The sequence below is a fragment of the Hypanus sabinus genome, chromosome 3 (assembly GCF_030144855.1).
Source record: "Hypanus sabinus isolate sHypSab1 chromosome 3, sHypSab1.hap1, whole genome shotgun sequence".
Taxonomy (NCBI): Eukaryota; Metazoa; Chordata; class Chondrichthyes; order Myliobatiformes; family Dasyatidae; genus Hypanus; species Hypanus sabinus.
In genome coordinates, this window is record NC_082708.1 from 173923898 (window position 1) to 173940402 (window position 16505).

The 16505-nt window shown below is 40.4% G+C and overlaps 1 protein-coding gene across 3 annotated transcripts in view; it reads left to right on the forward strand.

Moving 5' to 3' along the window:
- The window catches only part of ctnna2 (catenin (cadherin-associated protein), alpha 2), a 1188004-nt gene that overhangs the window by 932208 nt on the left and 239291 nt on the right, over positions 1 to 16505 (forward strand). For all 3 annotated transcript variants that reach the window (XM_059963425.1, XM_059963426.1, XM_059963427.1), the window contains one exon: positions 14198 to 14349. In XM_059963425.1, the coding sequence (XP_059819408.1) occupies positions 14198 to 14349 (152 nt within the window). The remainder of the gene's footprint in view (positions 1 to 14197; positions 14350 to 16505) is intronic.

Consider the following 16505-nt stretch of genomic DNA (forward strand, 5'->3'; position numbering starts at 1 on the left):
GTTAGTGCAAATTGGGAACACATACAATATGGTGTAACAGTCGAAGAATAGATTTCTAAATCTTTCAAGGAGATTTTTTCACAGTGCTTAACAAATGTATGTTGAAAACAAGGACAATAAAGGGTGGGAAGAGCCATCCTCGAATAACTGGGGGAGCAAAGGAAGCAAAATTTAAATGCTCATGCATGCATAGTCACCAAGAGTAATGGAAAACTGGAGGATTGGGAAAATGTTAAAATCAGCAAAGAACCACTAAGCAAGCAATAAGGAAAGGGAAAATATATTAAGAAAATAAACTAGCACAAAATATAAAAACAGCTAACAAAAGCTGTTGTCACTATATAATTTGGAAAAGGGTGGTTAAAAGTGAATGTCGATCTCTTGGAAGATTGAATTCATTTTGGGTATTGCAGAAGTGGCCAAGGCTTAGAATGACTATTTTGTGTCAGTCTTCACAGTGGAGGGCATGTATAACATGCCAATGAAAGATGTCATAGATGTGGTGGGTGGTGAGAATTTTATGGTCTCTGGGCAGATCCTGGCAGATTGGAAGACCGCAAATACCAAGCCACTGTCTACAAAAAGGATGTAGATGGAAGGCAGGTAACTACGTCAGTTGGCCTAATATCCATTGTCAGAAAAATACATGAAGCTATCATTAAGAAATACTAAGACATTTGGATAAAAGTGGTTCCATCAGACAGACACAGCATGGACTCATGAAGGGCAGGTGCTGCTTGACAAGCTTACTGGAGTTTTTTGTGGATATAATAAGCACAGTGGATAGATGTGAACAAGTAGATCTCGACTTTCCAGAGACATTGGATAATGAGCTGCATAAAAGACTTAATATAAAAAGTGTTAAGGACAAACACAATGTTGGCATTCATTTAAAGGGGAATAAAAATAAAAGCAAGGAGATAGTGCTGAGGCTTTATAAGGCAACAGTCAGGCCACACTTGGAATAATGTCAACAGTTTTGGGCCCGATATCTCAGAAAGGATGTGTTATCTTTAAAGAGAGTCCAGAGGATGTTCACGAGGATGATTCCAGGAAAGAAGGAGTTAACATATGAGGACTTTTGGCAGCTTTGGGCCTGTACTCTCTAGAATGTAGAATAATGTGGGGGGGGGGGGAATCTCACTGAAACCTACTGAATGTCAAAGGACTAGATATTGTGGATGTGGAGAGGATATTTCCATCAGTGAGGGTATCGAGAACTAGAGGGCACAGCCTCAAAATTGAGGGGCAACCTTTTAGAACAGAGGTAAGGAGTAATTCGTTCAGCCAGAGAGTAGTGAATCTGTGGAATGCTTTGTCACAGACAGTAGTGTAGGCCAAGTCCATGGGTATATTTAAGGTGGAAGTTGATCTTTTATTGGTCAGTCAGGGCATCGAAGGATATGGCAAGAAGGCAGGTGTATGGGGTTGAGTGAGATCTGAGATCAGCCAAGATGGAATGGCAGAGCAGACTTGATGGGCGGAATGGCCTAATTCTGCTCCTATGTCTTATGGTCCTAATTGTATGATAATAATCTACGGAGTTGGGAGTTACATATTTGCAGAATCAGGTTTATTATCACCAGAATGTGACGTGAAATTTGATAACTTAGCAGCAGCAGTTCAATGCAATACATAATCTAGAAGAAAAAATAAATATAATTAAAAATAATAAATAAATAAGTAAATCAATTACCATATACGCATATTGAATAGATTAAAAAACATTCAAAAAAGAGAAATACTGTATATAAACAGAAATACTATGATGGCAGAATATAATATAGTATTAATGGTAAGACTCTTGGCAGTGTGGAGGATCAGAGGGATCTTGGGGTCAGAGTCCATAGGACGCTCAAAGCTGCTCCGCAGATTGACTATATGGTTAAGAAAGCATATGGTGCATTGGCCTTCATCAACCGTGGGATTGAATTCAAGAGCCGAGAGGCAATGTTACAACTATATAGAACTCTGGTCAGAGCCCACTTGAAGAACTGTGCTCAGTTCTGGTCACCTCACTAATCTGATTAGGAATAGTCAGCATGGCTTTGTCAGGGGCAGGTTGTGCCTTATGAGCCTGATTGAATTTTTTGAGGATGTGACTAAACATATTGATGAAGGTAGAGCAGTAGATGTAGTGTATATGGATTTCAGCAAGGCATTTGATAAGGTACGCCATACAAGACTTATGAGAAAGTAAGGAGGCATGGGATCCAAGGGGACATAGTTCTCTGGATCCAGAACTGGCTTGCCCGCAGAAGGCAAAGTGTGGTTATAGACAGGTCATATTCTGCATGGAGGTTGGTGACCAGTGGTGTGCCTCAGGGATCTGTTCTGGGACCTCTACTCTTCATGATTTTTATAAATGACCTGGATAAGGAAGTGGAGGGATGGGTTAATAAATTTCCTGATGACACAAAGGTTGGGGATGTTGTGGATAGTGTGGAGGACTGTCAGACGTTACAGCGGGACATTGATAGGATGCAAAATTGGGCTGAGAAGTGGCAGATGGAGTTCAACCTAGATAAGTGTGAGGTGGTTCATTTTGGTAGGTGAAATATAATGGCAGAATATAGTATTAATGGTAAAATCAGAGGGATCTTGGGACACTCAAAGCTGCTGTGCAGGTTAACTGTGTGGTTAAGAAGGCATATGGTGTATTGGCCTTCATCAGCCTTGGATTGTTCAAGAGCCGAGAGGTAATGTTGGAGCTATATAGGACCCTGGCCACTTGGAGTACGGTGCTCAGTTCTGGTCACCTCTCTATAGGAAGGATGTGGAAACCATAGAAAGGCTGTAGAGGAGATTTACAAGGATGCTGCTTGGGTTGGCAAGCATGCCTTATGAGAATAGGTTGAGTGAACTTAGCCTTTTCTCCTGTGGAGCGACAGAGGATGAGAGGTGACCTGATAGAGGTGTATAAGGTGATGAGAGGCATTGATCATGTGGATAGTCTGAGGCTTTTTCCCCAGGGCTGAAATGGCTAATAGGAGAGGAGACAGTTTTAACGTGCTTGGAAGTAGATACAGAAGGGCTGTCAGGGGTAAGTTTTTTACACCAAGAGTGGTGAGTGCATGGAATGGGCTGCTAGCAACTGTGGTGGAGACAGATACAATCGGGTCTTTTAAGAGTCTCCTGGATAGGTACATGGAGCTTAGAAAAACAAAGGGCTATGGGTATCCATAGGTAATTTCTAAGGTAAGTACATGTTCAGCACAGCATTGTGGGCCGAAGAGCTTGTATTGTGCTGTAGGTTTTCTATGTTCTACATTCTATCATAGCTCCAAGTACTCTAAGCTCATCCACTTTGTTCATAACATTAAAATAGACACATCTCAAACCAACAATCTGAACGCATTTCTTCTCTATCACCTGCCTATCCTCCCTCTCACATTGTCAACAAGCTTTCTCAATTTGTGTGCCAACCACCCCTTCCTTCATCTCTTCAGTTCGGTTCCCACACCCCAGCAACTCTAGTTTAAACTCTCCCCAATGTTCTTAACAATCCTCCCTGCCAGGATATTGGTCCCCCTCAGATTCAAGTGCAACCCATTCTTTTTCTACAGTTCACACCTGCCCCAAATGAGGTCCCAATGATCCAGAAATCTGAATCCCTGCCTCCTGCTCCAATCCCTGAGCCACACATTTATCCTCTACCTCACTGTATTCCTGTACTCACTGTTGTGTGGCACAGGCAGTAATCCCGAAATTACAACCTTTGAAGTCCTGTTTCTCAACTTCCTTCCTAACTCTCTGTAATCTGCTTTCAGGACCTCCTCCCTTTTCCTACCTATGTCGTTGGTACCAATATGTACCAAGATCTCTGGCTGTTCACCTTCCCACTTCAGGATATCTTGGACATGATCAGAAACATCCCAGACCCTGGCACCTGGGAGACAAACTACCATCCATGTTTCTTTCCTGCATCCATAGAATCGCCTGTCTGACCCCTTCACTATAGAGTCCCTTATCATTGCTGCCATCCTCTTCCTTTTCCTACCCTTCTGAGCCACAGGGCTAGACTCTGCCAGAGGCACGGCCACTGTTGCTTCCCCCAGGTAGGTTCCCCTCCCCAACAGTACTCAAACAGGAGTACTTATTGTTCAGGGGGACAGCCACTGGGGTACTCACTAGTATCTGATTCTTGCCCTTCCCTCTCCTGGCCTTTACCCATTTATTTGTCTCCCACAGCCCTGGTGTGACTTCTTGCCTGTAGCGCTTCTCTATCACTTCCTCACTTTCTCTGACCAGACAAAGGTCATTGAGCTCCATCTCCACTTCCTTAACTCAGTTCCTAAGGAGCTGCAGCTCAATGCACCTTGCACAGATGCGGCTGTTCGGGAGGCAAAGAATCCCCCGGACATCCCACATCTGACATCCAGTACAGAACACCGGCCTCACAGACATACTTCCATTCCTATCCTTCACAAGTAACTTACCTTGCCTCAACCTGTTATCGCTGAAGCCCCATTGAATCAAAGCCCTCCTACTCTGACTCCCTCTACTCAGTGCCTGCTCTGTAAAGCTGTCTTCTTTTTCCTCGATCCATATCGCTCATAATTTTGAATACTGCTATTAAATCTTCCCTCATTCTACTACAAATTCAAGGGAATAGTCTTAACTTATTCAACCTTTTCCTATAAATCAGGTCCTCAAGTCCTGGTAACATCCTTGAATTTTTTCTTTGTACTCTTTCAATCTTACTGGCATCTTTCCAGTGGGTAGGTATCCAGAAATGCTCCACATTAGACCTCACCAATGTCTTATACAACTTCAACATATCATCCCAACTGAAGTCCAATGTTGTCAAAAGCTTTCTTTACGACACTCTTTCTCTGCAACACCACAAGATACTGAAATATTTCTGCTAGGAATGCTCTCATTCCATAGACTGGATGGGTTCTTCCAGCATTTCTGTTTTAAGCTCTGAAATTTTATATGTTTTCCATGTCTGATGGATTGTATAGCTTCAGAAAGTTGAACTTAGATGAGAATTTTAAGACTGATTCATTGTCAGACGTGGTTGTAATGGTTCGTAAGGCTTTGGGTGTTCCTTAAAGACAAACATGAGCACTAAAATTTTTGCTGCCCTTAAATTTATGGCAGGAATATGAAAAGGGAGTTAACTTTTGGATACATTTTATGTCGATTGAAACTGTATCATTCAGATAGCTGTTTTGGCTTCTTTGGCAGTATATTTAAGGTAAGTTGTGTTTTCTTATTGTTTTGAATCTAAACTTATGTAACATAGAAAACCTACAGCACAATACCGGCCCTTCGCCCCACAAAGCTGTGCAGAACATGTCCCTACCTCAGAAATTATTAGGCTTTCCTATAGCCCTCTATTTTACTAAGCTCCAAGTAGCTATATAAAAGCCTCTTAAAAGACCCTATCGCACTACCGTTGCTGACTGCTCATTCCACGCACTCACCACTCTCTGAGTAAAAACCTTACCTCTGACATCTCCTCTGTACCTACTCCCCAGCACCTTAAACCTGTGTCCTCTTGTGGCAACCATTTCATCCCTGGGAAAAAGCCTCTGACTATGCACATGATAAAAATAATTCAATTTAACTATTCTTGTATGTTGACCTGAATTTTACTTCAAATTTTTGCTTTTCGTCAGCCATTCCTGGCCCACCCTTCTCATGCAGTCTCGATAAACTCCCTGACTCTCCTTTCTATATCTGACTTGAGCTTATTTAACGTGCACCTGATTTCTGGTTCATTTTCTCTTCACACTTTGTTCCAGTACCCAAGACATTCTTCGCCAATGTCCTAGCAGCGATGTGCTCTTTTCCTTCAATAGCTCTTAAAAAGATGTCAAAAACTCTCATTCTCAGTTCACTGGTCCCTCTCGGGAACTGCCTGAGAGTTGCCCTTAAAATCAAGCGTAGCTTAGTCTCCGCAACGGTGCTCCAGATTCCAGCTATGCATAATTAATGCAAGGGGAAATCTGCTGGCACATCACAAAGGTATTGCTCAGAACTAGGTCACTGATATTTCAAGTCTTTTGAGCAGGTACATCGAATGACGTGTTGAACCTTGAATATATATATCTTGAAGGAAATTCTTCCCCTGTGGTCAATTGAAATCAATTGTCTTATAAAGTTTGGCAGACATAGCTAGATACATAAAACAGAACCTCTTCTTTATCTCATGACAATGACATCATTCATTTTTACCTTTTTTGGCCAGATGATTTGCACTTACAATGGAGAGCCAGAAGTAGGTCATGTAGCCAGTTGAACCTGCTCTATCTTTCAGTAAGATCACGGCAGATAATGAAACATAAATCCACTTTCTTGCCAGATCTCCACATGTCTTTTGCCCTTTAATGCCCAAACATCTATCAACCTTAGCCTATGATTTGGGGATTTTCCGTTCCCACAGTACAGAGGGAGTTCATTCATTTCACCATGCCTCTCTCTGAAATAGTTAATTCCTCTAAGCTTTATGTTAAGACCTGTAAATTTCACCACTACCTGATACTTAAAGCAGCCCACCTCTCAGCTCGTTTATTTTGTTTATTGATAGATTGAGATACAGTGCAAAATAGGCCTTTCCAGACGCGCAGCCCAGCAACCCCCAATTTAACCCTAGCCTAGCCACGGGCTGATTTACAATGACCAATTAACCTCCAACTGGTATGTCTTTGGACTATGGGTGGAAACTGAAACACCCGGAGGAAACACATGCAGTCATGGAGAGAACATCCAAACTCCTTACAGACAACAGCAGGACTTGAACCGGGTCACTGAGACTATGAAGCATTTTGCTAACCAGTATTCTACCATACTACTCATAATACCACAGGATATAGGAGCAGAATTAGGTCCTTCAGCCCAGCAAGCCTGCATCACAATTCCTTCATGGCTGATTTATTATCTCTCTCAATCCCATTCTCCTGCCTTCTCCCTGTAATCTTTGATGCCCTGGGTAATCAAGGACCCATCAACCTCCATCTTAAATATACCCAATGACTTGGCCTCCACTGCTGTCTGTGGCAATAAATTCCATAGCTACGCCACCCTCTGGCTAAAGATGCTAAGCAGCTGGTGAAGCACAAAGAAAGTTGAATTGAACATAGATAGAATAAAAAAAATATTCCTGTCATCAGAATAAAAAAGCTTTATTTCCTGAGATTTGAGCTTATCCAGCTCATTTACAGCAGCATGGCTGTCTTGTTCGCTACCTGATGGCAGGACACCTTCTGAGATGAATTACAATAATGTTTTATCCCTCTCAATCAACTTTCACCTCAACAATTACAAAAAGAGTAAATTTCTGTCTTATCCTTGATAAATTCTCATCATTAACTCAATTTAATCCACTTTTTATTGTAATTCTTGGCATCTGATTACTTTCCTCTTGTCAGGAAATCCAATCTGCATGAAAGCCTTGGTATAAGGCTTGTTATCACCTTCCTAAATTCTTCCACTGTCAAGTATATTGTACAATTTAAAAAAGATGCATCTGTTCCAGAAGCTATCATTCTGTGGGACAACCAAATGCATTTCAAATTCCCACAGAGGATGAATTTGCATATTTTCAAGATAGAAACTGACAAACACCAAGCGTTCGCATGTGCAAAGAATTAAAATTGAGATTTATGGTCAATTAGCTTTCATTGCTTCTTGTTTTAATCACTGCAAACAGAATTTTGTACATTGTTTCTAATTTTAACTTCTATTATGTTTATGTTCAAGTTTGTCCTCCAATTGTTGTTTACATTGTCATTCACTAACTGTGCTCAGGTTCAACTGGTTCAACTTGGTCATTCTATGGCTGAGGGTTAGAGCAATTAGACAAACAGCCTGTAAGTTTATGAGAACATGGAGTAATATGCCTAGAGGCAAGGATGATGACAGATATCTATATTGTATCATAAAAAGGTATGAGAGTTTTGAGCTCATTTGTCCATTGGCATTAAAACCAACATTCCTAGACCACCCATTGAACTAGCATTACTCAAGGGATGGCTAATGAGAAAAAGTCCCAAAATAAAAACCTAAACCTACAACCTATCCTTGGATATGCACATCTTATATTCAAAAATCCTTCAGTGGTGAAAGGCTTTAGAATTGGTGAGATTATTATATTTCTGTATTTCAATGACCAAACGACATTGAGGCAGGTACTTAGGTAGTAAGGGCAAAGGGTGATATGGCTGTAATGAGGGCAGATGGGAATAGCATACATAGGCATCATAAACAACATGGGCAAGTTGGCCAGAAGGGCCTGTGTCTGTGCTGTACATTTCTATGAATTTTATAATACCACGATTCTGTCTTAAGCAATATCCAATTTTCATGCAGCAACCCCTTGCAATGGCTGCATCTTCAAGTTAATGGAGCCATCTTAAAATTTAGCTAAATGCCATACCATTTAATATCTTGCTTATTCTGTAACCGGGATCAGAAGTTGCAGTGGGCTACAAACAAGTTGTGTGGTATTACATTTCAAACTCACTCAGTATATTTGAATATTCAAGTTAATTCTCCATCTTTGAATGAAAAGCATTAACAGCGGTCAATCTAAAGAGTGGCCATTTCCCTACAGTAGATTTGCAATGTTAATGTCAGGATCAGTGAATTAAAACTCTCCTGAGGTAATGCTGGTTTCACATTCTTCTGTGTGTATTCAGCTGTGGACACTGGTCAAAATACCTTCAATAAGACCATAAGACATGGAGCAGAATTAGGCTATTGAGCCCATCAAGTCTGCTCGCCATTCCATCGTGGATAATTTATTATCCCTCTCAACCCCATTCAACCCCCTTCACTCTGTAATCGTTGATGCCTTTAATATAAGATGATAACACATAAGAGCAGAATACTATGTATCTGCACTAAGAAAAGAAAACTAAAAGAGGACTAATTTTGTACACCTTTCACCTGAATGATGTGCCAGTGTCAACTTCAGCATCCAGCTTCCAGCATTTTCAGTCTTTTGTGTTTTGAATCACCCAGCTTGATTCTTTACGCAATAATTTCACCTGAATCAATATACAGTTGCCAAATGCTCTAATCATAGTACAAAAATAACTCACACAAAATGTAGTATTAGAAACAGGAACAGTTCATTTATCCCTACAGCCTGTTCTGCATTCAGTAAGACCGGACGTAATCTGTGAACTAACCTCCCATATCCATCTTTACCTCATATCCCTTAATCGCCATGGTTTCACAAATCAATTAAAGTCAGAGTTAAAATTAACAATTGATTTTGCAGAAAGTGTAAATGCTCCCACATTTTTTTATATAATGAATTAACTTGTGGTTAACATCATCTAGGTTTAACTTCGATGTAGGTGCGTTTAATTTTGCACTAAGCAATTTTGAATACTGTAAGATCATCATTACAAATGCATATATTAAAAATGATTCACATCAAGAGCCTAATCAGATGATGTAAACTGACATTAACAGTTAGGCTGAATAGGAACATAACATAAAAAAGGAGCAGGAGTATGCCCACTCCACCATTAAACTGTTCCTTAATCAGGCAGCCTCTACTGTTTCCTTGGGCAGAAAATTTCACAGATTCACTACTTTCGGTCTCCTTATCACTGTCTGAAATCTACTACCCTAATCTTGAGGCTATGTTCCCCTAGCTTTAATCACACCTGGAAACAACTCTCCTGCCACTATCACATCTATCCCTTTCATAATTTTGTATGGTTTTATAAGATCCCTTCTCAGTCTTCTGAATTCCAGTGAGTATAGTCCCAAGCAACTCCATCTCTTTTCAGTGGTTAACATCCTCATCTCCAAAATCAACTTGGTGAAGCCCCTGGTACCACCTCCAAGGCCAGTATATCTTTCCTCAAGCAAGAAGACCAGAGCGTCCTCACAAAGTGTTCTGTACAACTACAGCATAACCTTCTTGTTCTTAAATTCAATCCCTCTAGCAATGAATGCCAGATCCATTTCCCTTCTTGATAATCTGTTGCACCTGCAAAACAACCTTTTGTGACTCATACACAAGCATTCCCAAGTTCCTCTGCACAACAGTGTGCTACAACCTTCCACCATTTAACTAACAATCTGATTTTCTATTTTTCCTTCCAAATTGGATGACTTCGCATTTAACAACAATGTACTCCATCTGTCAGATCCTTGCCCATTCACTTAAACTATCTATATCTCTGCAGATATTCCACATCCTCTGCACAGTTTACTTTTTTACTCAATTTTGTGTCATCATCCCCTCTTCCAAATATACATTGTGAACTGTTGCAGACTCATCACTAATATCTGTGGCACTCCACTCACCACTGATTACCAACCACAGAAACACCCATTTATCCCATCTGGTTTGTATTGAATAACCAATCCTCTATTCAAGATCTCTGAGGATCTAACCTGGTCCCAACATATTGATGCAGTTATAAAGAAGGCAAGACTTCATTAAGAGTTTGAAGAGATTTGGCATGTCAACAAATACACTCAAAAACTTCTATAAATGTACCATGGAGAGTACTTTGACAGACTACATCAATGTCTGGTATGGGGGAGCTACGCACAGGACCAAAAGAAGTTGCAGAGCATCATAAATCTAGTCAGCTCCATCTTGGGTACTAGCCTACCAAATACTCAGGGCATCTTCAGGGAGCAGTGTCTCAGAAAGGCAGTGTCCATTATTAAGGACCTCCAGCACCCAGGGCATGCCCTTTTCTCACTGTTACCATCAGGTAGAGCAGGTAGAGGTACAGAAGCCTGAAGGCACACACTCAGCGATTCAGGAACAGCTTCTTCCCCTCTGCCATCCGAATCCTAATTGGACATTGAACCCTTGGACACTAGCTCACTGTTTTTTAGAAACATAGAACATAGAGAACCTACAGCACAATACAGGTCCTTTGGCCACGATGCTGTGCCGAACATGTACTTACTTTAGAAATTACCTAGGGTTAAGCATAGCCCTTTATTTTTCTGAGCTCTGAATTGGACATAAGATAGGGTAAATGCAAGCAAGCTTTTTCCACTGAGGTTGGGTAAGACTAGAATTACAGATCATGAGTTAGGGGTGAAATTTGACATGTTTAAGGGGAATGTGAGGGGGGATCTCTTCATTCAGTGTGGTGAGACTGTGATGAGCTGCCAACCAAAGTGGTGAATGCTGGTTCAATTTCAACATTTAAGAAACATTTGGATAGGGACATAGATGGGTGGGGTGCAGGTTGATGGAACTAGGCAGATTAAAGTTTGGGAAGAACGTAATGGGTTGAAGGGCTTGGTGTCGTGCTGTCATGTTAATGACTTTATTTCTGTTTTGGCAACTCTTCAGATACGTGTGCTTGTACAATTTTGAACTTGCGGATATCCTCAATTTTAATTGCCTTCAGTGTTAGTTATAGATACAGGCTCCTTTGCCCAACAACCTCATGCCAACCATGTTGTCTACCCAGCTAGTTCCTAAGTCTTGTATTTGGCCTATATCGCTCTAAGACCCTCTCCTCTATGTACCTATCAGAGTGCTTGTTAAATTATACTATTCTACCTGATTCACTTAGTGATTCTGGCAGCCTGTACCCTATACCCTCTTGTGTGAAAAAAGTTACTCTTTATTCCATCTGTCCTTCATCTCTCAAAATCTATTCCCCCTTAGTTTGAAGTCACCTAATCTGGGAGATCCTAGGTTCTAAGTTCTGGCCATCTCTGCTTCTTGTTAGTTAGAGGGTTTTCCAGTTTTAGTTTATTCATTTTTCAGAGTTGGGCTGCACTTGTAAGTCTTATGTTTATTACCCACCATAATTGCCCTTGAGAAGACAGTGATAAGCTTCCTTCGTGAACTTTTGAAGCCCTTCTGCAGAACGTATTCACAGTCATTTTATTTATTAATTCCCTTTAGGGAAGGAAATTTGTCATACTTAACCAGTCTGACCTACACACAGCTTCACATCCAGAGCAATTGCCTATTTCAGTGACCTCTGAATTTTTTCAGTTCAAGAGTACTTAAAGATGGGAAATATTTGTTGACTTTCCCATTATATCTGCTCACCACATAAATAAATAAAAAAAGGTACCAGAGATGAATTTGTACTTCAACCAGTCACTGATAACTGCACATGGACATTCAGCATGATATCCAGTGTGTGATTCTCTGAATCATTAACACTTTCACATATCATGACTTTGATGGATTTGCACTTGAACAAGACCTTGAATATATGGATAGAGCTGTGCCAAATCCCATGGTTTGAATGTGTGCTGTACACATTTAGAATGTGTCTGAATGAGCTCCTGATGCGTCCCAATTTACAGGGCCAAGATCCGAAATGTTTCTTCGTCACCTTTGTTTTTTTTTGCGCTGGCAACTAAAAGCCTTCTGTGTTCTTCATGCAATAATATGGTGGGTAATCCTTGAACATTATAAGCAGTTCTAAAAGGATGTTTGCAGCTCTGCTAATAATATACAGTGATGTTGCATTTTACAAACACTATCCCTGTTTTGAATTTGTTGAATGTTTTTGCAGCTATTTTAAGGAAAAATTGTGATTTATACCACTTTATGTTGATAAGTAATGAATGGCGTTTAATAGACTGAGTCCATCAGCAATAGAAGTAGGGACTTGGTTTGGGGATCTGTTTAGTTATTACTTCGACAGTTTTGGGTTCTGATCTCTTGGAGACACTTTAAATCACACAGATACATATTATATGTGTCCAGAAGAGTGGTAAATTGATGGAACAATGCCCTCGGTCCTCTAAAACCATATTCACCACCAGAATACATCCAAGTGAAGTGTGCCTTTGATATTTCAGTCAATCAAATATTGGATTGTTTTTACTGACTTTCCTCACAATTAAATAATTTTATTTCAATTTATCCTGATTCAGCAGTGTCAACGGCAGCTCATATAATGGATAGAATTCGAAGAACTAGCTTGATAGAGCAGCAGCATGGCATAAGCGTCGTGCTTCATTAAGTCACAGCTGCACATACAATAGATTATTTTGCCAACTGCTCAGGACATAACAAGATTTCACTGATAAATGACCAATTCATCATCTTTTTTCTTTGATTTTGAGCAGGTTGTCAGCACTGTGGAGAGATTCTTGCTGCTCTATAAATCATGGGATCTTAAGTAGAGCTGAATTTCTTTCTCTCTTTTTCCATTCCTCATCTGGCTCCCTTCTTACCTCTTCTCTTCTCCTTATCTGTATATCATGTCCCACTGGTACTCCTCTTCCTTCCCTTTCTCCCATTGTCCACTCTCCTCTCCTATCCGTTTCCTTCTTCAGCCCTTTACCTTTTCCATCTGTAACCTCCCAGCCTCTCTCTTAATCACCCCTCCCTCACCCACCTGTCTTCCCCCTCCCCATCACCTGGCTTCATATATCACCTTCCAGCTTGTACTCATATTCCTGCCATCCCCCCATCTCCAACCTACTTATTCTGGCTTCATCCCCCTTCCTTTCCAGTCCTGACTCTTTCTTCCTTTTCATAGATGCTGTCTGACCTGCTCAATTCGTCCAGCATTTTGTTTGTGCAGCCCATTGACTCCTGGGCTTATACAAAATATTGCATTTCTAACAATATTGTGCAATTCCCACCAATACCCAATCAAATTTTGATGAAGGGTAAGAGTGAGAGTGTTGGACTATGATGAAGTTAGGAAAGTCCAAATGATTGGGACCATTTCTGATGTATAGATAAAACAAACTTCTAGAAAATTTGTCGAATTTATTTGACAGAGGAGTAAGAATAGTATCACCAGTAAATGTTAAATCGATACTATAAATCAAATGAAATTATGTGAATCCAGAGCACACTGTTTTGTATAATTCATTGTAAACACAGCAGCGAGAATAAATTAACACTTTACTTAAATTATGTTACAGTTTAATGTAGTAGATTTGATAATAATACATTGATGACTAGTAACACAAAGGATGATTTGTTATTCCGTGACATGCCTTATTTCTGAAGCAAAGATTTGAGTAGTCAGCACTACTATCTGCTTTTCACTTTCTCTTTAGCCTGTAATGCTAAGGTAATTTTATACCCACTTAACATAGTGTCTGCAGAATTAATCAGATTTCAATCTGCAATACATTCTGTGTCAATAAGACATGCCTGGGTACACTTTTAAAAGAGCGCTCAGGCCTTAAGGCTTAATGGAAGTTTGGTTAAAGAAAATCTCTAATGTTTTATTTGTTGTATGTTTCCTTCCTCTTGCCTATGCAGTCATGCCTCGTTTTGCTGAACAAGTGGAAGTGGCGATTGAAGCTCTGAGTGCAAATCCCCCACAAGCCTTCGAGGAAAATGAGTTTATAGATGCTTCGCGCTTAGTTTATGATGGAGTACGTGACATCAGGAAAGCAGTACTGATGATAAGGGTAAGCCCGCTGATTCTTTACGTTGTCTTACTGACCAGGGTCTCAGAGCTTAATATCAATGCTGGAAATCTTGAGCAATACGCAAAATGCAGAAGAACTCAGCAAGTCAGGTAACATCTGTGGAGGGGGAAAACATTCAACATTTTGAGTTGAGACCCTTCATTAGGATTGCTCTGTCCTGTTGAGTTTCTTTTGTCCCATTGAAACTGCACTCAGCTATGCAAATGAAAGATATTTACTCCACCTTAGAAAAACACTGAAGAATCAAGGGGTGAGTCACCCACTGCAGAATATTCAGCCTCTGTAGACACAATACAGACATGGGTTTGTACTCACTGGAATTTAGAAGGATGAGGGGGGGATCTCATTGAAACCTTTTGAATGTTGAAAGGCGTAGACAGAGTGATGTGGAAAGAATGTTTCCCATCATGGGGGAATCTAGGACAAGAGGGCACAGCCTCAGGATACAGGGGTATCCATTTAAAGCAGAGATGCGGAGAAATTTCTTTAGCCAGAAGGTGGTGAATGTGTGGAATTTGTTACCACACACAGTGCTGGAGGCCATGACATTGTGTGTATTTAAGACAGAGATTGATAGGTTCTTGATTGGCCACAGCATCAAAGGCTGAGGAGCAGGGATGAGTGAGGAGGGGGAGAAATGGATCAGCCATGATTAAGTGGTGGAGCAGACTCAATGGGCCAAATAGCCTAATTCTGCTCCTATGCCTAATGGTCTTACGGTCAAAAATATGTGCTTTGGCTCAGATAAATTTATGACAAGTTGTGACTTGCTTCTCAGAATGTTGATGGTCAGGGACTTGGAGATGTAATGGTATTGAATAGTTAGACACAGCTGTTGCAAATAGTCAAAATGGTCTATTTGTACTGAATGTGGACATGGACTGTTATGTTATCCTAAGAAAAGAAAATGAATTTAAACATAGAACAATACAACACAGTACAGGCCCTTCAGCCCACAATGTTGTGCTGACCTTTAAACCCTGCCTCCCATATAACCCCCCACCTTAAATTCCTCCATATACCTGTCTAGTAGACTCTTAAAGTTCGCTAGTGTATCTGCCTCCACTACTGACTCAGGCGGTGCATTCCATGCACCGACCACTCTCTGAGTAAAAAGGCTTCCTCTAATATCCTCCTTGAACTTTCTACCCCTTACCTTAAAGCCATTTTCTCTTGTATTGAGCAGTGGTGTCCTGGGGAAGAGGCGCTGGCTGTCCACTCTGTCTATTCCTCTTAATATCTTGTACACCTCTATCATGTCTCCTCTCATCCTCCTTCTCTCCAGAGAGTAGAGCCCTAGTTCCCTTAATCTCTGATCATAATGCATACTCACCAAACCAGGCAGCATCCTGGTAAATCTCCTCTGTACCCTTTCCAATGCTTCCACAACCTTCCTGTAGTGAGGCAACCAGAACTGGACACAGTACTCCAAGTGTGGCCTAACCAGAGTTTTATAGAGCTTCATCATTACCACATGACTCTTAAACTCTTATCCCCTGACTTATGAAAGCTAACATTCCATAAGCTTTCTTAACTACCCTATCTACCTGTGAGACAACTTTCAGATTGAACACCAATCTATCATCAGCAGAGATTCCTACTTTTCGATTTTATGACAAGAATGTCAAAAGACCAGGGTACAAAGTTTTATATTTAAAGAATACTAAACCTGAAGCATGGGGGACTGATTGACTTAATGTCTTGACCAAGGTATCAATCATGATCTTGAAATATATAGCCAAAAATAGAAAGAATTCTCTGGCAAGGATGTTTGAAATTTTGTCCCCTCCCCCAACAGGATGCAATTTTGTCGTCATTCTGAGAAATAGCTACCCAGCTGAGTTAGAGAAGGATACTGAAATTAATGATGGGAATAAGGCATTTGAATGTTGAGAGTCAAGTGCAAAAAATAGGAAATTTATATGGAAGAAGACTCCAATATAACCTTATCAAAGTTAACAATTAAAGAGTTTTGACAAGAAAACTGATAATACGTTCAACTTAGTCACACAATCCACAATAAAAAGATAAAGCTTTTCTGCTGCACTTTACTTGTTATTAGTATAATCTATGTAACAGATTGTGGAATTTTGAATAGAAATTGAATTAAGCAAAACTGAAGCTGTTGTGATCTT